Here is a 25,851-nt window from a genome sequence, read left to right on the forward strand (position 1 = left end):
TGAATGAAGTATTTAAAATGTTGCCAAAGCCACTAATCTGTTTTCAGTGTCAGATGTTAAATGAGAAACTATTTGAAGAATGACTTTAGAAAGTTTCAAGCCAAAAAAGATGAGAAAGGATAGACTTGAAGGTAAGAAGGATCATGAATCTAACCTCCAAAATTAATCTGTAAGTAACAAAAATACACAACAGTAACAAACATTCACTTACTGTTGTTGTGTTAAATACACAGACCAAAAAAACCCCATGGAATTGGTATTTTTGTTTGCAGTTGTGATAGTATTTGCTTCATTTTATGCTGCTACGAGTTAATATCTCTGAAGCAGTTGGTGTTTCCTAGAGTTAAGATGCATTAGCCTATAGAGGACCTTGGGCTTAATGGAAATATTTGGAAAACATTATACAAATAACTCATTAAGTGCATTTATGCAGTTTTCAGTCGACTGATGTAACCTTCAGGCATCAGTTTATTCTCTCCTATTTTGATTTAACTTGCATGTGTCAATCTTGAAAAACAGTTTCTTGTATTTGATGGTATTAGAACTGAGTGTGCATTTGCAGGAGGCATACTCGTCCCAGAGGTGCAGCATCTCTCCAGTTAATGCACTTTCACATTACGCTGCAAAAGAGCTCTGTAAGTACTAAATCATTACAGTTGCTGATTTAAATATAGTAGCAGTGCTGATCTTGTAGGTTCCTTTGGCTCAGTCCCACTACAGTCCTTGGGATCTTGGTTTTCTCTAAGAGGAATTTAGAGATTACCTCTCATCTCTGTGGAGAAATTAAAAGCAAATTTGATGTTTTCCTCCCTGCATTTTGATTCTGGTTTGTCACTCAAGTGGCCTAGGTTGGTTTGCCTTTAGTAGAGACAAGCAGGAATTCAGTCTGACTTTATGAAATACATGTGGGAAAACTATCAAACTTGTGTGTAAACAGACAGCAAGGTGTCACACCTCTCTGGATGGATTTAATTTTACAGTTTAATGGTAGCTTGAATGTTCTTCTGCCAGAAGAAAGCTCTGTTCACCAACATGTACCCTGTGCAGAAACTTTTGCAGGAGGCAGCTTGGGGCTTTTCCTTCCTGCACCTGATGCAGCTCCTTCCTGTCAAGGTTTCTCCTGTGGGAAGGCATGCCTTACCATGTAAGCTTAGCTCTGCTCATAAGCAGGCAGCATGTTGAGCACCTCTGAAATGCAGCATGCTGACCGTGTTCTGCCACAACACAGCATGTGATGTTTTCTCTGCTCTTTTGGTTATTTCCTTGCTACTTTTATTTTGCATTGTATGTATTTTAACTTGGTGTTTTGCTTCTTCTTTGTTTCCTCAGAGTATCAGAGTTGAAGTTTGGAGTTTTCAGGAGGCTGCCTTTGCGTTTTTTCTTCAGGTGTAATTCTGTTTGAGTTTTACCATATTTTGTAGCTGCAGATGTGGATTATAAATGAAACCAAACATGATGTCTGGAGCCTGTTATTGAGAACAGGGTTAAAATACAGCCTTCCTTTTCCCCTAAAGTGTGAGAACTGTACCATTTGCCCTGATAATCTCCCCATTAATCCCAGTTGCTGCACCTGTGGATAAAGTTCAGTTTCTGCATGGCTTTTGTACCCAATACAGGGATTTATTATTCAGCACTTCTGTCCCCTTTTAACCAAGGAACTACGTGGACCCTTTTTCTTAGGCTCAGTTCAGTTTATTTCTTTCTTCCATTTTCTTTCTTCGTCCTTACTTGTATTAATTTCAGCTTTCATTAACCTCTTGATGTCAGTCCCCAGTCCTTGACCTTATTAACTTCTAACTTCTGCGGTCTCATTCTGTGTGCATTTCAGTTTCCTTTTTGAACACTGATTGGCACCGTCTGTCCCAGTTTGGTTCCCATGTACTGAGCTGGCACGGGTACAGAAATCAGACAGAAGGAATGTAATGAGTTAGACTTGACACGACGATCTGTTTGCATGTATACACTTATGTTTATTCTTCTTGAGGGTGTATTTTTTTACTACGATGTATTTAGACTCTGAGACAGCGGTCTTTGTAAAAGTCAGTTGCTACTCAGTACAGCCTTGATGTGTGCTATAAAAATGTTCAGCAACTGTGTTGTGCCCCTCCATGACAAAGATCCATCTCTTCTTCCGGCCTTGCTTCTTGTGTTCCAGACTTGCCTGGTTGTAAGCTAGGTCTTTTCCCTCAAGGGTTAAGGGTAAAGATTAAAAAAAAAAGCCATAATGACCTCTTTGTATGCAGAGGCTAGCCCTGACACTTCACTCTGAAACTATGGAGGTGATAATAATGAGATCTCTGTGACTTGAATTTGTACGTAGTGCTCTGCTGTCGTAACTACCCTTAGTGCTGTAATCTTTGCTCTTCAGCTGGGTGGGCAAATACTTCATATTGATAAAAAACAGGATGAGAGAAGGAAAGTGCTCTTGATTTGCACATGGCATACCTGTCAGCTAGCAAATTGCTTCAGGTAATGTGCTTTATTAAGGAAATGCATCCTTACAGAAAAGTGATGTGGCTAATGCAATTGTAGAGCTATTTTTCCTTCTCCTTCTAAGTGCATTTCTTTATTGTTACAGAAATTTCAAGACATTCTTTGCCAGCAGGTGAGTTCTCTTCTTTCATTTATGTCTTGATCTGACAGCAAGCAGAACTTGCTTACAGTACAGTAATGCTTTTATATAACCAGAGCATGGGTTCTTCCTGGCACTGCTACAGTGCTTCATCGTGTGGGCACTGGGGGTAATGCTGGGGTCAGAACAAAGCTGTCAAGGTACAGGCATTTTTATGTTTAAATGATGTATTTTGACAAGAGGAGGAGGAAATGATACAAATTGATGCTACTGTTAAACATCAGTTATATCACGTGCACATATAAAAGAGCAGAGTGTGCGATAAAACTGTCCGAAGATAAGCAGAGGTATTGGTGATGAATCAGACGGACAACCTCTTTCAGTTCGTGTATGAGGAGGGGTGCCCCATGGTACCTCTTAGCTGCAGCACTGAGTACTGATAGAGGGCAAATAATTGCCCAAGGTGTTGAAATGGTAACTGCCATTTTTATATCATAACACATTTGGAGGTGTTTGCAGTGTTCCAGTGCTTTACAGTTGCAAGGAGGACACTTAAAATAGTCTTCATTATAGTGTCTTGCTTGAGGTCGTGTTGCATATAACTTTGTTGTGGTCAGTGGTGTACCAAAGTCACCCAGAACACTTCCTTCTCACTTTGGTTTTATAGCAAACTCTTCTTGCACAAATGACTGTGTGCTGCTGAATGCATGAGTTGATTGGGCTGCTAATCCAATCATTAAATCATTACGAGGGGTTACCCTGCATTATGCTGTTTCACTGCTTTCAAGTCTGTAGGTGATTTGGACTTTTTACTGCGTGGAAATTGGGTATGTGGATAAGACTGTAGAGTTTCTGGCATGTAAACCATTATGGCCTTGGAAAACAACGTGTTAAAATACCATCGTTTCAAAGCCAGACAGAACAAGTGCTCTTGTGTGTATGTGAAGCTATCCCCAAAGGTGAGCGTGCTCACAGTATGCCTGGTGGAATGAAAGGCCACTTTCCTTAGTAAAAGCTTTTAATCTTTGTCTGCTCGTGCTGCTGGGATTAAAACCAAATCTTCCTGGATTCTGTTCCCTCCTGAATTTAAAACAGGTACAGCTATTGCTGTTTGTTGCAGGGGAGTTGGGCTGCATGACCTTTATAGGTTCTTTCCAACTCGAAGGACTCTATGTTTCTGGTATTCAGGTGATATGGCAGGGCAGTTCTGCAGACTGGGACCTTCATTCCTGATCCTGAAGACTGCCTCCTCCAGAGAGAGTGAGTTGTGTTCTCTTAATGTAAGGTAATAAAAAATAAATAGGAATGAAAATCCTTTGTCTTTGTAGTGTTATTTCAGATATTTGGTATGTTTGATGTCCCTGTGATGTTTTTTGTGTGGTTTTTTTTTTTTTTTTGATGTATGGCATGTCATTTAGTTTGACTGTGTATGTGCCAATGCCTTCATTATCACAGAATTATAGGGGGTGGAACGGACCTCTAGAGACCATCTAGTCCAACCCCCAGATCTTGAAATACAAAGTGCTTTTGGAACTAGTTTTAGTTCCATGTGTTTATTCAGAAAAGAAGGAAATGAAGTGGTACATCTTCGACTCAGCTTTGACATTGCTCAACCTGAAATAAAAATGTGTCTGCATTGCATCTCTTGTTAGTGTGCTCCTTCTTACAGAAAGCCTGCTAGGTATCCCTCCAGTTGAACCAGATTAATCTCCTGGCACCTTCCAGAGAAATGCTGCCTTGGAACAATCTGATGCTGCTTTTCATCTTAGCCACCGGATACGAGGCGGGTGTTTAACGCTGTGCTATGCAGTTAGATCTTCCTTATCCTAGATTGACATCAGCTGTGATAAATTTGAACATAGCAACATGAAATGCTGTGTTGCTTTTCAGACCAGAGGAAGGGGAAAAAAAATAAAAATGGCAAGGCTACTTCCTATGTTAAAAGATGGAAAACTAGACATCAGTTGAGGACAAGCCAGGTAGAGCTTGGTGGTGAGATCCGACTGACTGACGATACACAGAACTTCAAAAATGTTCATGCTGATTATAGGGGTAATAAATTCTGCAGCAATTCATACAGCTGAGAACGAACCCTTAAACGTCATAGATTCATAGGTTCATAAGGTTGGAAAGGACCTACAAGATCATCTAGTCCAACCATCCTCCTATCACCATCCCTACCCACTGAACTACTAAATCAAATCCCTTAGCACCTCATCTAAACGCTTCTTGAACAGCGCTAGGGATGGTGCCTCAACCACCTCCCTAGGCAGGCCATTCCAGTGCCTGACCACTCTTTCAGAAAAGAAATGCTTCCTCAGGTCTAATCTAAATCTTCCCCGGCGCAACTTGTGGCCATTCCCTCTCGTCCTGTCATTATTTATCAGGGAGAAGAGGCCCACCCCCTCCTCACCACAACCCCCCTTCAGGAAGTGGTAGAGTGCAATAAGGTCTCCTCTGAGCCTCCTCTTCTCCAGACTAAACAATCCCAGCTCCCTCAGCCGCTCCTCATAAGACTTGTGCTCCAGACCCCTCACCAGTTTTGTTGCCCTTCTCTGAATGAATAGCCAACTGTGTAGTTGTGGCCTTTTGATTTGCTGCTACAATTTTATATAAGATAAGGTAAGCTGCTGTGGAGCATTCCTGACAGATTGTCTGTTGTGCTCTGCCTAAGCAGGCAGCAAGGAGACCTGCATTGCCTGTTTCATTAAAGGTAGTATTTTCAGAAATACCTTCTGAAAAATCTGTGTTTTTTCTTTAAGGATTCTTAGACAAACTTACCAAGATTCTGCTGCTTATCCAGGAGTACTGTGTTCACTGAATTAAATACAACAGTTAAACTTCAAAGCTGTTCTTTCATATTTGCTGTGTCTTTCGTTGTAATTTATTTGTGTTTAGATGAGGCACTCATACCAATGGGAGAACATGGAATTAGTAATGTTTAATTTAGAAAATGCTAGCGCTGTTAATTTGAAATAGCTGTGTGTGTGCCTCTCAAAGTTCAGAAGGCACAAGAAGGCTTTTTCTTCTTTTGATGCAACCTTATAGCTTTCATTTTTTTCCACCACTGTACTGCAAAACTCCCAGTCCTAATGAATGAGAATTACTGCTCTGTAAAGCTTAATAAGGAAGCTGCCCTTTGCTGTTGTATGCAAAATCTTCCTGTTTTACAACTCTGTGTACCATTACCAATCATTGCTCATAAAATACCATTTCCCTCTGTAATATATCTTTGACACTTGGTAAAACAATACATTTGTCCTTGGTCTGTTGCTGTTAGGCATCTGGAATTTTGTATAGAATGTTCTAGAGAGGCAGGGAGAAGACAGCTATTAAGTGTTTACAGGCCTTCCTAGTGAGACTTTCTTTGCCTATTTTGGCTGCTCTTTTGACACTGCCCTCATCCAGCCTTGCCTCCATCCATATTTTGTAGCTGATGTCCACACAATTCAAAAGCACCAGCGTATTTTGGATACCAGGATAGCTTTCTTACCAGTGAGTCTGACAAGTCATAGAGTTGAGATGCTGAGATATACTAAATATAACTGAAATCTGTGTAGAGTTATCATTTCCATTTTTTTCCCTTTAGAAAATGATGTTCCTGTTAATCTTGTTTGTTCTGGGTGGTCTCTGCCTGTACTTGCTGACCATAGGCCATTGAGTCTGACAGTCTGGACAGTTTTCAGCTCATCTTGCTGTCCATTTATTTAGTCAATACTTTTATTTCATCTATAAAGATGTCATAGGAGCCAGAGTTGAAAGCCTTGCTGACGTAAAGATGAACAGTGCCTTGTCCACCAGGCTCCTTTCATCATAGAGTTCCAGTTCAGGTTGGTCGGGAGTGATTTCTCATTCGCATATCTGTGCTGAGTGCTTCTGATCATCCTGGTTTTTTTTGTATGTTCTGGAAATGATCTGCTGCTATTTGGTTCATCACCTCCTCAGGGAGGAAGGGAAGGCTGAGCAGCCTTAGTTACCCAGACACTCCTGTTTGCCCTTTTTGGAGTTCCACTTGAGGTGTTCACTCCTCGAAGAGGATCCCAGCCAGAGCCCTGTTGGCAGTGCCAATTGTGCAGCCAGTTGTTGACCCACAAGATCCATCTGTTCTTCCTCAAGCCCTTACTTCCAGAGTTGTACTAAATGCTGATAAATTCTAGGTGTAGATACAGTGAGGATTTGAGTGAAACGTTATTCACGTAAAATGTTTACAGAAAGTATTCTTCAACTTTGATATGTATAGTACTAGCAGCACAAATATACAGTTTAAGAAGCTTTCTTTCCTCTCCACCAGTGCACAGCTGCCAGACTATGCGTGGAGGTTCTGTGTGGGCCCTTTTTTGCACTGTGTTATTTTGTATTGTCAGTTGTCAGCCTGCTATTTGCAGCCTAGCGCAGTTCCAGTGTAATTGTGTCCTTTACATAGATACCTATGGCACTTGAGATAACTGCTTCAGAAATATGCTAAGGGGGATTTAAACTAATGGGAAGGCCTCTGTAATTCCAGACCAATCAATGAATTGGGTGTGAACTTGACAATTATAATAAAAAAGAAGAAAGAAAAATACTATCAGGTGTTTTGTGTAATATTACTGTAATTATCAAGCTTCTGGAGATGGAAGGAATCAAGGAAAAGTAGCATGAGAAGCAGCTTCTGTTGGAAGCCTGCAGCTGTTCCTTTGCTCCAGTGACATTCCTGTGTCTTGTTCTTGATCACTTAGACCCAGTCTGCAAGATGGTTTCTAGTTGAGAAATTTGACCTATGCTTAGTGTGTGTGTATGTGTAGAGAGAGAGAGAGAGAAGGACAAGATGAGTTACAAGGAAAACTGTTTCAGCATAGAGAAGAAATTTCAGTATAGACTGTTGAACTTCTGGGATCGAAGTCAGGTGAAGTGAGAGCAGAGTGGCACTGCCAGCGATGGGTTTAGTCTGCTCTGATGCTCAAAAAATGAAATCTGGTGTATTTGTAACTTGACTAATGACACAATGACGTGACTGTGTGGAAAAGTAGGGAACAGGAGTTGGTAACATGACAGTGCAAAGTCCTTCAACTCCTGATGCTGATGTTCCCATAAATGCTAATGAGCTGGTTTAACAGTCTGATCACTTAAAAACAGTGAAACAAACCAGCAGCAGTTGAGCACATTCCTGTACTGCTCCCTGTCTAGCTCCCAAGGTTTGGGGGATATCCACAGTTAGGACTGTTCATATGTGCTCCTGAGGTCTCATCTAGAAGTGGAAGAGTTCCAGAAGTCATCCAGAAGTGATATCCAATGGCACACTGAGGTTATTCAAGTGGCATATTTAATCTGAATCTGAAGTACAGTTCTGTCTGGACTGCACCAGGGCTATAGAAACGTGACATTTTTCACACTGCTGCAGGAGAGGCTAATTTTTGGCCTTGGGATCAGCTCTATAACGAATGCTGTTGCCCTTCTCAGAAGGGAAGGTTTCCTCTCTCTTGTGGAAGAGAAATAAAGCTGGTGCACTGACTGCAAAGGGGACCTTTGCTAACTTGACCAAGTACAGCTGTGCTTGCTTTAAGAAGTGCTTGCCTGTGCAGGTACACATTTTTAGGGAATGTTTGAATGGTATTTGTTAAGGAGATGGAAGTTTAAGAGATCGATTAGGCAGGTATTTAAGCAGACTGCTGAATTCACCTGTCTTACAGGAGAAAAAAGAAAGAGCGGTGCCAGCATTGCAAGTGGAGTCAGTCAGGGATTAGGATATCAAGAATGAGGAGTTGATGCTTCTTTACAACACGAGGCCTTTGATAGCAATCACCCAAAGTATCTTCCTCTGGATTTGGATACAGTGAGAAAAACAAGAGATTCTGAAAGCTAGAAAGCAAAAGAATTAATAATTATGGTACACGAGCAGTGTCCTGCTTATGCCTGTGCTGCATTTATCCTTTTCACAGTATTGTAGGGATTGGAAGGGACCTCTAGAGATCATCCAGTCCAAACCCCCCCACCAAAGCAGCTCCCTAGCCCAGGTTGCACAGGTAGGCATCCAGGCAGGTCTTGAACATCTCCAGAGAAGGAGACTCCAGCACCTCTCTGTGCAGCTGTGCCAGTGCTCTGTCACTGCATTGTGAAGAAGTTCCCCCACACATTTGTGTAGAACTTCCTATGCTTCAGTTTGTGGCCATTTCCCCTTATCCTATCACCACACACTGCTGAGAGAGGTCCAGCCTTGTCCCTCCCGCTCTTCAGTTATTTATAGATGTGGATCAGATCCCCTCTGAGTCTTCTTTTCTCAAGGCTGAACAGCCCCAAGTCCCTCAGCCTTTCCTCATAAGGGAGGTGTTCCAAGCCTTTTATCATCTTTGTGGCCCTCTGCTGGACTCTTTCAAGGAGATCCCTGTCTTTTTTGAACGGGGGAGCCCAGAACTGAACACAGTACTCCAGGTGAGGCCTCACCAGGGCAGAGTAAAGGGGAGAATCAAGCTTTTACTAAGTGTAATTGGGCACCACTAGCAGCGTGTTTCAAGGACACCTGAAGTTTGCTCAGACAAGTATATTGAGAATTCTTGTTCAAGTGTGTTAGCATTAGTACCTAAGGTGATGGTAGCAGCAAATACAAAGTAAAGGTAGGGTGAACATGGCAGTATTACTGAAAAAAAAGGGATTCTGGGAATCAAGCTGGAACTTGCAATTAGTTTATATAAAACATTAGTTGTTAGGGTGTTTTTTGTTCTGCAGGACCTGAGCTGGGAGCGGCCTGGGATTGTCTCCCAAAATACACATCAGTTTGTTTGAAGTAGAACATTGTGGGCAGGAGGAAAAACATCACATGGCTGAACTTAGAAGGCTTTGTTACAAGTTATGCCTACAGTGATCATTACTAAAAGATTGCATGATAATTCTTTCAGTTTATTTTTACATCCTTGTCAGCCGTTGGTGTAAAGCTGCATTCTTCTGCTTTACGAAGTTAGCTAATAATTATTTGTGCAGGTTTGGTATTGTTTGGTTTTTTTTGCTCAGCACATGACTGAAGGAAGGCAGTAGTAATAAAAATGGTTTGTATTCTGGCTACGATTTCTTCTTTCCTTCCCTTTTATTATTTTTAAAAGATGAAGAACATAATTAAGAAAATACCCAAACGACTTCACAATAAGTGATTTGAGGCTGGAGGAGAATGGTGTATCAGTATGTAGAGAATGAAAATACTATGGTAGCTATTTGACAAGCGTAAAATTCTTAAGGTTTTCATATGGGAGGCCAAGCTAATAAATGTCTTCTCTCATAGCAAACACATTTTTCCTCAGTACTTTTTTTCCTAAAAGAGTCCAGACTGACAGAAGTTTGTATTAAATGCTCAGTCTTCCACTGGTGGGCTAGAATTATGCTTGGGATGGATGTGAGGCATCTTAAATTCTCAAGAAATTAACAGTGGCGCACAGTTGTTTTCCGGATTGCCTTAATTCACTAATTATATCTTTCAAAAAGAAATTGAAATCTGAAGTTTCTAGTTAGTCTCCATTTCCATTCCTTGCTTTGGTTGAAAGGCATCAAATGGAGTTGAGGAGATAATGCCACGGTTCCTTTGGAAGTGGTGCTTGACAGCTCAGTACTATGAAAGAGATGAGTTCTTGGCCTTGTCAGATGCTGTTAGGTGCCAGTAGTGCTGTTCCTCTGACGTTTGGTAATGTAGGTCATTCAAGTTTCTGTCAGGACTTTTAATGTTCTGTCTACCACTGCAAGAAACTGATTTTTAATAATAGTTTTATGTCCTTACATTTTAGCTCCCAAAACTGCACGTGGTGCTCGAGGTGAGGCTGTGTACGTGCAATTGCTCTCAGTGTCACAGCTGGTTGGCTAAAACGCCTTGGGAATTGGTTGGAGCTGGGACCGTGGAAGGCACCTTCAAACTGAGCAACATGTACTTGTGTTTTCTGGGCACTTTCATACCAGTGTGCAGGCACTTGAATTGCTAAACCTCTTTGATAGAGTGGTGCTGACTAGATGCTGTTCTAATTGGTCAGGCAAATGAGGCTATTTAAGGTGATGGGTTTTGCATTGTCCTCGTGTCAACTCAAAACCTTTCATTCAACCTTTGGTCCCCATAGCAGAGGAGAGAATGACTGCCTGAGTACCTGAGGAAGTGCTCCTTGAGGGTTTATTGCCTTTTTCATGAGCCAGAGACATAAAAGAAAGTTCCTGAAAAGGGAAGGGCACTTCCTGGTGTAAAATTGCAAAGGGGGTTGGTTAAAGCAAGTACGAGTTAAGTTTTTTTTTGTGGCTTGGCTACACCTTTAATTTCATGTTTCCTTAGATTTGCAGGATGTCAGTTAGGCCCGACCCTCCTGTAACACTGTCACCTTGAAGTTAGATAGCTGGTTGTCGTAGCCTTTATGCTACTCTTCCTTCAGTAAGAAATACAAAGCTTGTTTGACCAATTTCTTTAAAATATAAATGGAGTGATGCTGCATTTTTGTCAGCGTGGTGGTTTATATTCAGTGTAACTGCATTTAGTGACTTGAATATCTGAGGGAACAGTTAATGTTATGTTTGTGCTTTATGTAATGCTGTGAGTCTCTGAAAATTATTACATGCCTTCTTCTGAGGTGCAGTGATACATAAATTAGACACAACTTGTAAACATCTGTTTAGCACAGTTGTTTTTATTTATTTATTTATTTTGCTATCTTGTTCTAGCTTTGTATTTAGCATATGAAGAAGCTGGTAGGACAAGGGAAACAACACATCCAGACTGCCATTTCTGGAAAATTGCTGGACCTTTTGTGGCTGTGTAGCTTTCTTCCTATTGTGTAAGTGGTCATTAGGTAGATGAAAGGAATCACAGAACTGTAGGGGTTGGAAGGGATCTCCAGAGATCATCCAGTCCAACCCCCTGCCAGAGCAGCTCCCTAGCCCAGGTTGCACAGGTAGGCATCCAGGCAGGTCTTGAACGTCTCCAAAGAAGAAGATAGTTTATAAGGAGCATCTGTAAGGTCAACTGTGATCACTCATGGATCCCTTCTGCTGAACAAAACCTTGCACAATGTTTCCTTCAGACAGCATCAAAGGGTGGAGAACCACCTGTCAAAATGCTTTCTGCTGTGCTTACTCCATAAGCTCTCTTTTCTACATAAATATAGGAAACTTCATAGGTCTGGTAGCCTTTTTGGATGGCTTTCTCTCACTCCTGTGCTTCCTACTTCTTCTCCCCATCCAAGAAATGTGAAGAGATAAGCAATGCAAAGTGATAAGCACAGGGCAGAAATATCATACCTTATTGTGCCTTAAAAGAATGAGCAAGGTATGTAGGGCTGGATCTTTGCACCTCTTACTTTTCCAAGTCCCCATGGAGCAGACTTTTGCTGTGTGGAAGCACTAGGATTGTGAAGGAACTTCTCAGAAGGTGCTTTGAGAGCAGCAGCAGGTGTGTTTTCTGTTTTGTATGCAGCCTAGAATCCAAAGAGGCAGGAGATTGGAATTGATGCCCAAAGGAAGGAGTAATTTTAAACCACAGTGCTGACTTTAGATTTCTTTATTATAGGCCTTCCAAAATGTAAATTGAAGGAAGTGGGAGACTATGAGGAGGTTAGTCCATTCACAAGAAGATCTGCTGTGACTTTCAGACCCGTGGATTAATGCAGTCCATGTGGGTTTAAAAAATGTCCAGACTTTATGAGCTATTTATGAACTTCATTTATGAGCCCCCAAAATGGGACTCATCTAATGGTCCTTCTAACATCTCTTGTCTTAACAGCATGGTCCAGGGCACTGCATGTTGTCTGCTGTGTTCCTCAACGGCAGAGGACCCTCTGGGAAGGAGGTGGGAAGTGTGGGAAACTTAACACTGCATTCATCCTTTGCTGTCTCAGTGACACTCTGTTCACCTTCCCCACCCCATTACTGTCAGTAGGTTGAGACTGAAAGTAAAAGTGCCAAGTGCCATCAACGACAGCTTTTCCAAGGCCATGGAAAGCCAGGTACTGCTGGTTGAGAGGTATTTCAGTGACAGGAGATGGAAAAATCCATGGAAACCAAGGAAGATTTGCATTTAGAGAAAAAAAAAGAAGTCCAGATGCTACTATGTTCAGAGAACAGGAAATCCAGTTGAAGGTTAGAATGTGTTAAACTATTCTTTTCACAGGTTGTGGCCTCATGTGTCTTCTATTAATAAAGATCGCTGAGTGGGGGAAGATAACAAATAATTCAATCATGGTAGCAATGGGACATGGGCACTAGGATGCTATAGGGGTAGATTTAGAGACCAGGAAGATTTCCAGCACAGTGTTCGTAGTCATGAGCTTAGCATAACACTGACTTCAGGGTTTGATCAATTTGATGAATAGTGATACTAACGGATGTGAAAACAAAACTGCTCTTCAGCCTTTCATTCTGTGAGGCTTTGTTATTTTGGCAGTTGCTGTGAGACAGGATCAGCTTTTCAAGCCAAATTAAAACATAAATGCTGCGATGCAGCATTTCTGACTTCTTTCTTTTGTCTTCAGGAAGCAAGGTGGGCTCGGGATGGTTGCATCCAGGCTGAACTTCAGCAACTGAAGTGATACTCCTGAGGAAAAGAGGAAAATAAAAATCCTGACTTGGATTTCCTTGGAGACAAAAAGGCCTTTCCTAGCTTGGAGCTCTCTAGGTTACTTTTGAGGTAGTGTGAAGTTTTTCTGGTTACAATGAGTACTTTATGAGAATGCTCAGTGTTTTCCACGTTTCTGCAGTGACCTGCTATACTCATTTTTTGGAGGTGGATATTCTGTAGTGTTTTCTTTGATAGTTGTTACCATCACTGCTTACACAACATGTCAGCGGGTGCTGCTTTGACAGTGAGTGAATGCAAAACTTTGCAGGCACTTGGAATTAAGTGTATTATTTAGGGAAGGATATTTAGCTGTGTCTGTTATTATCCTTAAGCTTTGTGCCTTGTCTCCTGCTCCATCCCTGCACTGCACACACACACTGTCAGACCACATGGTCTTAGCAGGCTTTTCCAGCCTTGTGTGATTGGACATAGATTCTTATCGTTCTGTATACACCCTGGAGGGGAAACTGAGTAATGAGGAGGGAAAAAATAAATGGAAAAGCAAATCACAGACCATCAACATCCTGAAGGTTTGGGGTTTCCAACCTAATTCAGAATACCAAATGTACACATCAGGCTTCTCTTGTACTGAAAACCATCTATATTGTTTGCAATAGAAAGGGTGTGTTTCTACTGGGTAACTTCTGCACTGGAGAGAAAAGAATTTGTCTTAGCATCAAGGAGGCCGTGGGCTTGTTTTGAAAGTTTGTATTCGTAGTGTAAAATATTGGTGAAATAAGAACAGTGTACAGAAATTCTCAGGCTGTGCTGTACTTGGAATTGACTTTGCAGTGGGATGATGCAACAGGAGAGCTGCTAAGAGCAGGCAGTACCTGTTGGCACTTGGGTTTATCACCTGAATTAGTGTGATGTGGAAAAAGTGTAAAGGAGAACGTAAATGCACACGTTTTGTTAAAGGTTTGCCCTGGTAGTGTACCTCGCAGATGATATTTAAGTCTTGTTTTCAAATAAACTTGGTTTAAATGGAACTGAAGTTAGGCCTTAGTGTTTTTACCTCCTCCCCTCCTTTATTTTTAGCTTGTTTTCTGTAAGACAAATGTTTTTATGGTCTGGAAGAACCATAGGCTTCTTCACATTTTGCACCCTCACGCTCAGACCAAACGAACTCGGTGAAAACGGGGGAAGTGTCTGCAGCTTTCGGTTCTGAGCCGGAGCAAAACAAGGCTGATGTGCTCAAGGTCACGAAGGAAGCTGCTGGCTGAGCTGGATACGGGAAATCAGCTTTCCTGCACCGTGGGCTGGAGCAGGAACCGTCCTCCGTGGGCCTTCCGCAGACAGCAGCGTAATGAACTGTGTTCCAGATATTGCTGGGACAGACGCCTGTTAGTTTCTCGTTGAAGGTAAACATAATTCACTCTGTTCTCGGGAGCATTTGGCCGTCTGTGTAGCACCGGGGGGGCTTTGAAAACTTTCCTGGGAGGGGGGAGGCATCCAGGCATGTCTTCAGCTCAGCCCCTCTGGCTTTCTTCAGCCCCAGAAAGAGCTTTGTGCCTGAGCAGTGATGCAGAACATTGGCAGGCCTGCTTGTGGCCTACGGTTTTTCTTTTCTTGTGCGACTGTTTTCTCTTTTAAATACAGAAGAAAGCAATGCTTTTACAAAGCAGCAGCTGTATTTATTGAGAGTTCTGACACACACACCGCTGTAGCCCTGCATTGCTGGAGCATTGAGTGAAGATGCGGCAGCATTGTGGGTAAAAAAGAAACTGAAAAGCAGGAATTAAATGTACGCTGTAGATGAGTTAGTGCTGCTTACAAGCAGGCAGGTAGGTTAATTTGAAGGCTGGTAGCTTGGGATTAATTGCCTTTTGGGCACAGACTGGGATAAACCTCGTGCCTTATTGCTGAGGGCTGGGAGGGAGAACAGATTAACACACACTGTATGGAGAGGGTGAGCTGTGAGTCACGTTCCTATTGGGTTTGACATATGTTTCAGCAGAGCCAGTTCACAGAATACCCCGAGTTGGAGGGATAGGGACCATCGAGTTTTGCTAAGGGTAAAACGGGTATTTTCTCTATTTCCACAAACATCTGCTGCTTAGATGCTTACAGACACTGGTCTGATATTGACACTCAAACATTTAAAGAGAAAAGAATGCTGTGAGCGGCGTTGAGGTTACGTGCTGCAAGTTGAGAGCAAACTTCGCGTGGTGTAACAGCATGGCGTGCCCGGGTACGCTTGCACTGACCTTTGCCTTTCGAGCAGAGGTATATAAAGTACCCTGATTCACGGAGCGCTGCTGATTCATCAGCGGCATCGGGTTAGAGGGATTCGGGGGGAGATGTTTTATTTGTTATTTAGACGGTATTTTTTTTCTCTCATTATTTGAGCGTTTCTCACGTTGCTGGGCGGTGCCGTAGGGTCGCGCTCCCTTTCCCTCGCGTGGCTGTGAGTGCGGTGCGGATGCGGGAGGAGCTGAGCGGAGCCTCCGGACGAGCGCTGCCGGGCGGATCGCCGCAGGGACGCGCCGGAGCCGCTCATTGTTCGCCTCCCATTGTTCCTCCAGGGGCAGTTCCTGCAAAGCCAACGCCGGGGGATGGGGTTGGAGGGGTGGGGGGATGGGGTTTGGGGGGCTCGGTGAGCCACGGCGGAACAAAAAGCGGTCGGCGAGCGCAGCTCCAGACATGACCCGGGTCAGGCTTGATTTACGGCTTAGTCGATTTGCGAAGCCGCCGTCGGTTCTGTAAACAGGAGGCTGCCGGCTGCGTAGAGCAGAAGGGGGAGATTAGCATATTAATGCGGCGCTCGCTAATCGCCTCCCCTTTCCTCCCCTCCCCGCTGAAGGAAGGAAGGGACCGGCGGGGCACTGCCTGCTCGGGGCTGGGCGAGGATGGAGGCAGCGCTCGCTCTCCCGGCGGCCGCGGGCGGCTGCGGCCCCGCGCCCGAATTAGCGGCCCCCGGGGACCGCCGGCAGCGCCGGCACTGAGAGCCGAGCCGCCGGAGCCGGGCTGCAGCCCTGCCCGCTGGGTGCATGCTGCTGCTGCTGGGGGGGCCAGGCCGGCAGGCCCCGCTGCCAGCAGGTGCTGTCTGTATGGAGAAGAGCGGCTGCAGTCCATTCCCGATGTGCTGGGCTAAAGGTACGCGTGATTTGCGTTGTTGATCCCCCTTTCCCTCTTTAATGTACCACCCATGAGCGTTCCCCCTTTCCCTCTTTAATGTCTTTCCACCTGTGGTTATCCCCTTTTCCCTCTTGAACGTTTTATCACCTGTGAGCATCCCCTTTCTGTCTTTCATTCCACGTTCACACCTGCACCTTCATAGTTTTCCTCCTATCCAAAAAAGCAAAGCTCAGCTTTTTATCCTGATCATGCAATTAGAACAGGAAGCAATCAGCCGGATTTTCTTTCATCTGGAAAACGTAACGTTTTTCTTTTTGCTTTCAAAAACTGCACTGAGCTCTGAAAGTTGTGAAGACCTCACGACTGTGGTTTTAACACCCTAAAGCAGTGAGCATGGTTCTGCTGTCATGTTTCTTTTGGAAGAAGTCGGTTTTCGATGTCTGAGTGTTCACAATGGAAGGCACACATCTTTTTGCTTCAGGTTTTAGAACTTGCAGCCCATACCATTACCCTTCCCCGTAAGAGACGGAAACTAGCCACAACGTATGCATTTATTACAATGAGAGGGTTTGTCTTGAAACTGAGGCTTGATAATAATTGGAGGGAAACGTGTAACTTATTCACATGATTGTCCTGCACTGCAGAAGATGAATATTGACACTACTATAATCCAGAGAGTGCTGATATTGTGGCTGAAAATATCCATGTGAAGAAACAGAGCAGGGATTCAACTTGAAATTTCATTAGTGGCCAAAGAATCAAGTGTTTCTTACCCAGAGAAAGACTGTACAAGGTTGAGTGTTGCTGGTTGCAAGCCTGACTTTCTTCGTGTCTGCTTTCATTTCAATGCACTTTGCTTTTTGGAAGAGCAGCAGGCTGTGGGGTGTTGCATCATTGTGCTCTTGGATCACAGACAGGCATTGACTCCAGAACTTCAGGGCAGAGGTGGCTGGGCCATAGAGGGAGGGATGTGGTGCTGTACAGCAGGTGGACATAGCTGCTCGTGAGTTGTCTCGGGTAAAATAACACTGACTGCACTTGGATTTTAGCTGTCTGTTACTTGGAGGATCCACGCCAGCAGTATTAGTGCTGTCTTTGTTTTGTGTGCTTTCTTCGCCTTACTGAAACATCCAGGGTAAATGAACTACTCTGTGCCACACATCATTGTATTATAGTAATATATATGGGAGAAATAACTAAATGAAATTAGCAGGCTTGACCACTGCCACGTCCTGGTGATGTCTGATGAGCTGCAGAATCGGGCAGCTTGGTGAGGTGTGATAGTTAATAACACAACGAGGGCAGCTGGAGTGGCTATATAGCTGAACCAGAGCTGTTCTTCACCTCCATAAAACCTTGCCTGCCAGGATTTACCCAGAAGGGATAATAGCAATACCTAACTCCTGTGCATCATAAATTGGGTAACGGAAGTATCAGATGAAGTTGGGATTCATCTCCTTAGGATACTGTGAGAGTCAGAGCGAAGGTTCCTTAGAGAGAGTAACTTCCATAATGTACAAACAGGGAGTAAAAAACTTACTTTATAGCCCCCCCCTCCCCCCCCTTTAAGGGTGGGGGGGTGGGGGAGAGGAGGAGAAGAAGGGTCGTTGCCATCTGTTCTTCAGGAAGGCTGTTTAGTGTTGGGGATATCAGTTTTCTTCCTCCTGCTCCAGCACCGGAGGATCAGGACAGCGAGGCTATAGCTGCTGCTTGCAGAAGATGGCCGCATTGGGCCGCGATAAAAGGTATTGATTTTCCCCCTCCCCACCCACTGCAACAACTGAAAGGAATGAAAACCAATCCTTCCCTCTTCCCTGGTTGCTTTACAGAGGGTTCTCAGGACATAACTTCTCCGGTGATGTCTCATGCAGCCGGCTCCTTCCTGAAATGGAGAACAACTGTGTAATCTCTTCTTATTCCTCCTGGGGGGGAGAAGGGGGACACGAGCAGTTACGTAAGGACAAAGGCTCAGCATCTCTGAGTCTGCCAATTGTGGTGATTTTCTAGAAGAAGCTACATACCATCCTCCAAAGAAGTAGGACAGATGAGAAATGGCTCGTGCTATATTTGTCACTGAATGGTGGCCATTCCTTAGTTGATGGATACCCTGTGTACTGTTCACCAGCATAACCTTAGGGAAATGAAACGGATCTGGCCTACTTTGATAAGGGCTGTGAGATACCTACAGTCAAAGAAAGGTAATATATTAATGAGGGAAGCGTTTGGTTTGGATTGCTTTATTCTAACCCTTGGGCTAACCTCTTAGAGTTTCAGTTTAACTGCAGCAGAAATTGATAACTTTACCAACTATTTTGTAATGCCTTAAAAATGTGCTCTTGGTGTGTTTATTATATACCAGATGTCATTCTAAGCGGTCTCTTTTCCCTTTGAATGTGACAGATTAAGCTTCTGGTGTATTGCACGTGTGATCTCATAGCAAATATCTGTTGTTTGAAAATGCTTTGGAATAGTAACTGTGTTCTCACATAGTATGCTTCTGCTCTTGTACTGTGAATCTGAAATCTTCCAGCTCTGCTATGCTGTGGGCTGACCTAATTGCAGTTAATTCTGTGTGCTCCGTCTGTGGGACTGCACCAAGGACTAAGATAGAGCTCGCTTTCTTCATAAAATATTTGTGTAATCTGCGTTGCCAGGTTGTGCCTCCTCTTTATGCTAGCGTCAATGCTAAGTAATGTTTGTGAATTTGATAACTTAGCTTGGATCTGCATATTCCAGACTTGAGGATATTTTCATTGGCAAGTGAAGAGAAAGTGTGGATTTTGTTTACCGGCACATCTCTTCTCAGGAAGCAAGTCTGTGTGGCTTTCCTTCAGTCCTGATAGGATTGAGCCATTTTTGTCCGCTTCTTTTCTCCCACCGCCCTTCCCTTGCTAAGTAATTGGAAACTTGAAATCTCTCATCTCATGAAATAAATAGGTTCAATCTTGGTCAGACCTTCAGTGAACGATGCATTGGTGTCTGGGTCACTGCATTTCTTCCAGCTTAGTACTGAAAATCTGTTACAAGGGATGTTTTCTTTGCGACTTTAAGAGGGGACTAAAATTGCCTTCAGTTTCAGCACCAGTAGTAATCTTAGCAAAGCTTACAGATATTAAAGTTGTAGATGATGTGCTGTGCTTTGGATGCTTTTGCTTGTAGCTTCCTTCCCAAGCTGTACAGCACATACCATTTTTAGCATACCAAATAAATGTAAATTGAGCACCTAAAAGGAATTGGGTAGCTGTGCCGTGTGTTACACCCGCTCAGAGGAGGAGGAAGTTTCTTTATCTTCCAATTGAAGAGCTGTTTAATCATTTACAAATAATAAATCGGTCTCAAACCTTGTGTTGGTTTTGTTTGAAAGCCAGCCATGTTGTGAAAGGTATTAAATCCACCAGGAAGGAGTTGTACCCCATTTATCGCAATCTGGTGATGTTGCGATCTTGAAGTGATGAGCAGTTCTGAGTTAAATGGGTATTTTCTGGTAAACCTTGTGGTTTCAGGGAACGTTCAGATGGGACCTGCTGGTGATGCTGAAAATAAGCCAGCTTTTGATGCATGGGAGCAGTTCTGTGCTTGTTGTCCCTCATTCCCGTTCCTTCAGTCTCTACTGTTCCACTGATGGGAATAAATGAGTGATGATTTTTGTCTTGCAGACCTTTAGTATTTTAGGTGCTTGGTGCTGGCTGGAAGTGGTAGGAATGGCATAAGAAAAGTTGCTGTTGCTGGGTGAGTAGGCAGGTTATTAGGGTAGTTAGTCTCAAAAACAGGAGTTTCTTGTATTTGGAATGTGCTATGTAATACAGGCATTTAATAGCTGTGGTGTATTAAGAAAGAGAAAACAACTGGGAAAAGAAGAATTCAGTCTGTCATTTGACAGTCAGTTGTTACTTCGGTGCACTGACTGCATCAGCTGATGTGACACCGTAGGCATTTATTTCCAAACCATAGATTTGTGATAGATGTGAGAGGTGTATATTTTACACACACTTAGGTACTAAGTATAGCTATGAGAACGCTGATGGCTTTTCCATTGGAGTGGCTGTTTTCTTATTGAAAGAGAAATGGGATAGAAGATAGGCCTTGAGATATTTGTACAACAAAGGAAGATGATTGTTTTTGAGCTCCTGGAGAGCATTTAGTGTTACCTTTCTTGCTGATGTGTGATCTTATCAGTGGTTGCACTTGGGAAGGAGCCAGCCTGGAATTATTCTGGGCTGTGTTTGAAAAAGTGAGCTTAGCCAAAGCTGAGTGTCCCAGAGGTCCTTCCAAAGTTGCCTCAGATGAAAACTGAAGAGCAAAGCCTGGAAGACGGTATTTAAGAGGATGATACACTGATTGAAATATTCCTCTTTCGCTGAAGAGTTTGTAGCCTTAATAGCTTTCTGATTAAATTTACATTCGGGCCCAAAAACTTCTGTGAGCTAGCAAAAAGTGGGTAGGTTTTTGTTTGCAGTGATAATTTAAAAATGTTGTAGCATTCACAGCAAGATCTCTATGCAAAACAAATGAGATGAGCACGGTATCTACTGGTGAATCTGTTAAAGGACCATTTCCTTCTGATGGGCTGTGAAGGATGGGGGTTTCTGAGCCATGAAGTCAGCAGGGTGCCCAGCACGGGGTGTGACACTTCCCTCACAGGAGCAGAACAAGAGGTTGGATTTTCACATTGCATGTAGTTGAGCAAAGATGTCAGGAAGAGTTTTCCTGGTCAGAATTCAGTTTTGCTGAGTCACCTTGTTGAAACTCCTGTTATGTTTTGTTTTTTTCATTTGATAACTTAAGTTTTGTTCCACTGCCAGGAGAGGGATCATGTACTTCTCCCCAGCACCACCACTGCTTTCCAAAACACTGTTTTGCCTGGAAAAGATTTCTGATCCTTTAAAAACTAAGCACCGTGCTTTGGTTTGTTGTTTTTTTTATTTATTTATTTTAAACTGGACTCATTCTGTAGATGAAGTATATTGTCCCTAATTCCTAAGGATAATTATAGCTTCTCCATGGTGCACATTTCCCCATTTTGAGTAACTGGAAATGAGAAGTGTGTGTGACTTTTGGTTTTGCCATCGCTGATCCATCCTCTGCTCATGGAACTAAACACACTTGAGGAGCAGCTCACAGTGAAGGGCTGTGGAAGCTGTTGTACCAGCAGGTGTAGAACATGGTAAACTGAAGTGTGGCATTCGGAGGCTAAAAGCTAAGTTCTGACTTGAACTGGATGTGCTGTGTAGAATTTTGTTGAAGGAAATAGAGTAGTTGTAGTTTCTCACGTGCATCCAAAGTTTGCTGTCTTACCTGTTAGCCAGATGTGCCTCTGAGGATGTGTCAGTTTCCTTTTGGAATAAGAAGAGGCTCTGGGACAGTTACTGCTCAAGAAAGTGATGGTTGATTTTTGCTTCTCAACCTTTCAGAAGACACAGTCATCTTTATCACCACGTTCCTTACAGTGTGTGGTACTGTTATCAGACTAATGATTAAAGGGTCATTCCTTCCTTTTATCACATGCTTTCTAGTAACTATAGGGATTTGGCTGAAGCCATCTGTGCTTAAATTCTGACTTCTTTTCATGATCATATCTTCTTAATGAAGCTATGTGGCTAATAGTTGGTCATGGGTTCCTACCGTTGGTTTCTTCTTTGATACGACTTAGAAATAGCAAATAAGTAACAAGTGGTTGTGGGGTGGGTAATGGTCTGCAGTCACGGTAAATCTTTATTTCTAGGCAGGAAGCTGGGAGCTGGGTGTACTCCTGAAGCTTCACAGCTGGCTTCTGAAGGTAAGGAGCAGTGGGGTTTGAGTTCTTCTCAGAGGCTTTCTGCTGTGTCGTGGTTGCAGTTCAGCAGTGATCTGTTGTCCCTGCTGTTATTAGTACCAATAGGGATCATATTTCTGAAATCTTAGTGTATTTGATTCAAAGGAGGTTTTGTCTGGGCTGTGACATGATGGTTGCTTGAGATAAACTGAAGCAGAACTGTAACAAAGATGCTTTAGACCAGAGCAGCCTTTTCCACTTGATCGCAGCGGCTGATTCGCACACAACAACTTGTGCTGCCAGTCGACTCAGCGGCAGCTTTTTGTCCATTCAGGTGTTTGATTGCAGCAGACTGGAATAATACGGGCAGAATTAAAAGGCTGGCTTCAGAGGTCTCTGCTATATGATTGCATATAGCTCTGCCTTTGAAATGGAAGTAGGCAGCTGCTGTAGATATCCAACCTAGCCCTTCAGCAGAAGGTAAAGGTTTTGCTCAGGCAGAAGCAGGCTGAGTGTCCTTCAGCCAGCAGCGTTGTGGGATTGTTCATGTGTGCTGCTTTTATTCTCTGGATGGGAGCAGTGGCTTGTATCCTGATGTACAACCTTTAAAGACAAAAAACTGCATAGCATCCGGAGGAAAGCTACAAAGATGGAGAAGAGTCTGGGGCATGAGATGGATGTGGAGGGGCTGGGGTCCCTTGGTTTGTTCAGCCCAGAGCAGAGGAGCTGATGGAAGGCCTCATGACAGCCGCAGATCCTCACAGGAGGAGAAGGGCAGCACTGAGCTGTGCTTTCTGGTGATAAGACCCCAAAGAGTGGCATGGAGCTGCATCAGGGGAGGGTCGGGGGGGGGTTAGGAAAAGGTTCTTCAGCAGATGGCATTGGGCATGGAGCAGGCTGCACAGGGCAGTGGTTGTAGTCCTAAGCTGCAGGAGTTCAAGGAGCGTTTGGACACTGATCTCAGACTTATGGTTGGAACAGTGCTGTTCCTTTGTGGAGGAGCCAGGAGTTGAGTTGCATGATCCTTGGGGGTCCCTTCTGCCTTAGGACCATCAGTCTGTGCTTCATCCTAACGTGTTCAGTAGGTTGGTCTGCTCTGTAAATTAGCTGTAGGTTTCAGCAAAGATAGGGTTTCCTAATCTGTTTCCTAAATGTTTTTTTGTTTTTTTAATGTATTTGTGGTAGTTAAGAGAATTTGATGCACAGAGTTACCCTGTGTAAAGTGAGGGAAGTGCTGTGGCACCATTTGTCCCTGAAAGGAAGGATTTGCACTTTTGTACTGCTGTTAAGTTTCTTCAGTCCCATTGCTGGTATGTGTATGTAAGTGGATACAAGGCATGATCACTATCTCGGTGGGAAAATGCTCATTATTTCTTTTTCCTTTTAAAGTCGCTTTTGGAATTCAGTAGGCTCAATATCAGATAAAAACCAGAACAAATTGTTTCTAGTTTTGGCTGCTGTTAATTCCTTAGTAAAGCCATGTGGCCTGCATAGGATGGTAATGATGCACGTGATGTTTTATGAACCAAGTCAGTACATCTTAAACAAATTTAAATATCTTGTGTTAATCAGTCAAATTTCAAGTGGAATATTGCTCTTATGTCACACCTTGCTTCTTCTTGAAGCTGATGTTTGTGAAGTGTAATAATGGAAGTGAATGCGTTTCAGTGGGAGCAGCAGCACTTGCTGTTGGTGACAAACCATAGTTCCATAGTTCATCACTTCTATGTACCTGCATCATTTAGGTTACAAATGTCATATACAAGCAGTTGGGTCAGTGCAGATCATGTCCTGTACCCTTTCAATTTCAAGCAGTACTTAGTTACTGATGTATGATACTTATATCACTTTTTGCTCCAAAATAAAATAAAATAAAACACAATAAAACATGACAAAGAGAACTGCTTTTCTGGATATTACATAATTTATTGATTGAAAACAAAGCAAAAATATTTTGATCACTATCAGCCTCGAGTGATTTTTTTTAAATGGTCGTGGCTGCTTACTGAGCTGACTGAAATGAATTTGAGTAGTTGCTATTAATTCAAGTGTTCAAGACTTCTGAATGTTTCTTCAGCACAGAAAAACAATGCTGGCCTCTCATTTTTTCATAATTTAGATTCACCTCTGTTTGGTTATTTTATCTGAAAATCATGGTCAAGACCAAGTGAAATAAACCAGAGTGGGAGGGTCTGGACATAAGAATTTCAGAAAGGAGTGAAATTCAGTCTGAAATGGAGAAAATCCACAAGGTGATCCTGTTGTCTGCTCTGGAACTGCCCCAAGTGAGTGATACACATATTTGAAGCTGGTTGTAAGGTAGGATTCTACTTAGATATGAAGTTAGGAATACAGAATATACTGTTTTGAGGCATCTTGAGCAGGGGGAAAATTAAGGCAGCTCTCATGCTTGAACTTGTAGCTTGTTTTTATATTTGATGTTATCAACTGAGTGAAGTTTATCAGGAGCGTGCTGTTTGGGGATGTGGAAAAACAAGCAGGCAGACTTGAGGCAGAATACGGAACCTCAGTTCTAGTAATTTTATATGTGAACTTGCCTGTATTGTGTGCTTACTGGCCTACAAAATATGTTGGTATGCTGTCATTTATTTTAGTGCTTTTTAAAAAAGAATTGATCTGTGATGTCTGAATCAGCCACTGTTCTTTTGTTCCCTGGTAGGAGCTCACTGGCAGGTGCCATACACTGTAGTTTCTTGGAAATACATGTTGCCTGGAAGCATTCACTGTGGGGGTTGTGTATGATGCCTTGACCTAGGACAGATCAATAATCAGGAACTTGAGTGGAATTTCTCTATCTGTGGTATAGTTGATGGTTCAGCCCTGGATCAGCCATATAAAGGAGCTGGATAGCTTTTTGTAACTTACTGCCATAAAAAGTCTTGGAGGGAGAATATTTTTCCTTCCTTTTATTATACTTTCCTTGCTCTTCACATCCAATCTGCACTCACATTAATACTGTTCCAATTCTGATGGAATTGAAAATGCAGACTCATTCTTCTTCTCCAGTGGGAAAAATAAATACCATGTAAGCTGTTCCCCTTCTGTTCCTCCTAAGGACAGCTATCCTACAGTAAGGCAATAAAACATGCTTATAAAATATGTTCTTTGTGACTGTGCAGTTTTTTACACATTTCTAGGGCTGGGACCAAACTCTCAGACGTTGAAGGCATCCTCCCTCCTTATCAGTATGCACGTGCCTGCCCTGGAGCTTACTGCCTGACCATAAGTACCCATTAAACCTGCTGCCCTGCTGAAAGTGAGTGGGCATGCTCACTGCTTATAGGTTCATAGGTTCATTAGGTTGGAAAGGACCTACAAGATCATCTAGTCCAACCATCCTATCACCATCCCTACCCACTTGGTGAAATTAGGGCTGAACTGGACATGAGTGGATCTCAAAACACTTGCTGATTTCTGTTTCTTATGGCATATGTTTGCTTTGATATTGGTGGCACAGTGTCATTTGGCATTGAATTTTTCTACATAGTATTATTTCTTGCTTTGATTACTCCTACTTTGCATTCTTTCCCTTTTGCCGTCTCTCCTTGTAGGCCACAGTGATGCTATTTGTACTATCTCTGTGAGCTGTTTTGTTTATCACGTAAGAGGAGAATACATAAATGTTATAATAACTTGATTTATAAGTTCATAGCTTTCTTTCGAAACAGCATCTTATTCTTAGGAATATTTCTACAGTGATTTGTTACATCTCTCTTTAATCTCAACTTTTCATAAAAACACAGAAGCAAGGAATTTAAAGCTCTCTTGGAAAGATGTCCTATGAGAATTGACAAACCTTCTCCAAAAATCATAGAGTGGCGTGGGTTGGAAAGGACCTCAAAGATGATCTTGTTTCAACCCCCCCTGCCATGGGCAGGG

At 42.9% G+C, this 25,851-nt stretch overlaps 1 protein-coding gene across 3 annotated transcripts in view; it reads left to right on the forward strand.

Annotated features, from left to right (window-relative positions):
* PTK2 (protein tyrosine kinase 2) overlaps positions 1-25,851 on the forward strand; it is a 183,092-nt gene that overhangs the window by 33,162 nt on the left and 124,079 nt on the right. The window contains exon 1 of one of the 3 annotated variants that reach the window (XM_065753628.1): positions 16,141-16,217. The exons of 1 other annotated variant lie outside the window; for it this stretch is intronic. In XM_065753628.1, coding sequence (XP_065609700.1) covers positions 16,172-16,217 — 46 coding nt within the window. In that variant the 5' untranslated portion in view covers positions 16,141-16,171. Of the gene's footprint in view, positions 1-16,140; positions 16,218-25,851 lie in introns of those variants that run through there. One more of the 3 variants, XM_065753629.1, reaches the window with a different exon arrangement.

This window comes from Cyrtonyx montezumae, unplaced genomic scaffold (genome assembly GCF_038088225.1).
Source record: "Cyrtonyx montezumae isolate F1298 unplaced genomic scaffold, pur_monq_1.0 scaffold_8, whole genome shotgun sequence".
Lineage (NCBI taxonomy): Eukaryota > Metazoa > Chordata > Aves > Galliformes > Odontophoridae > Cyrtonyx > Cyrtonyx montezumae.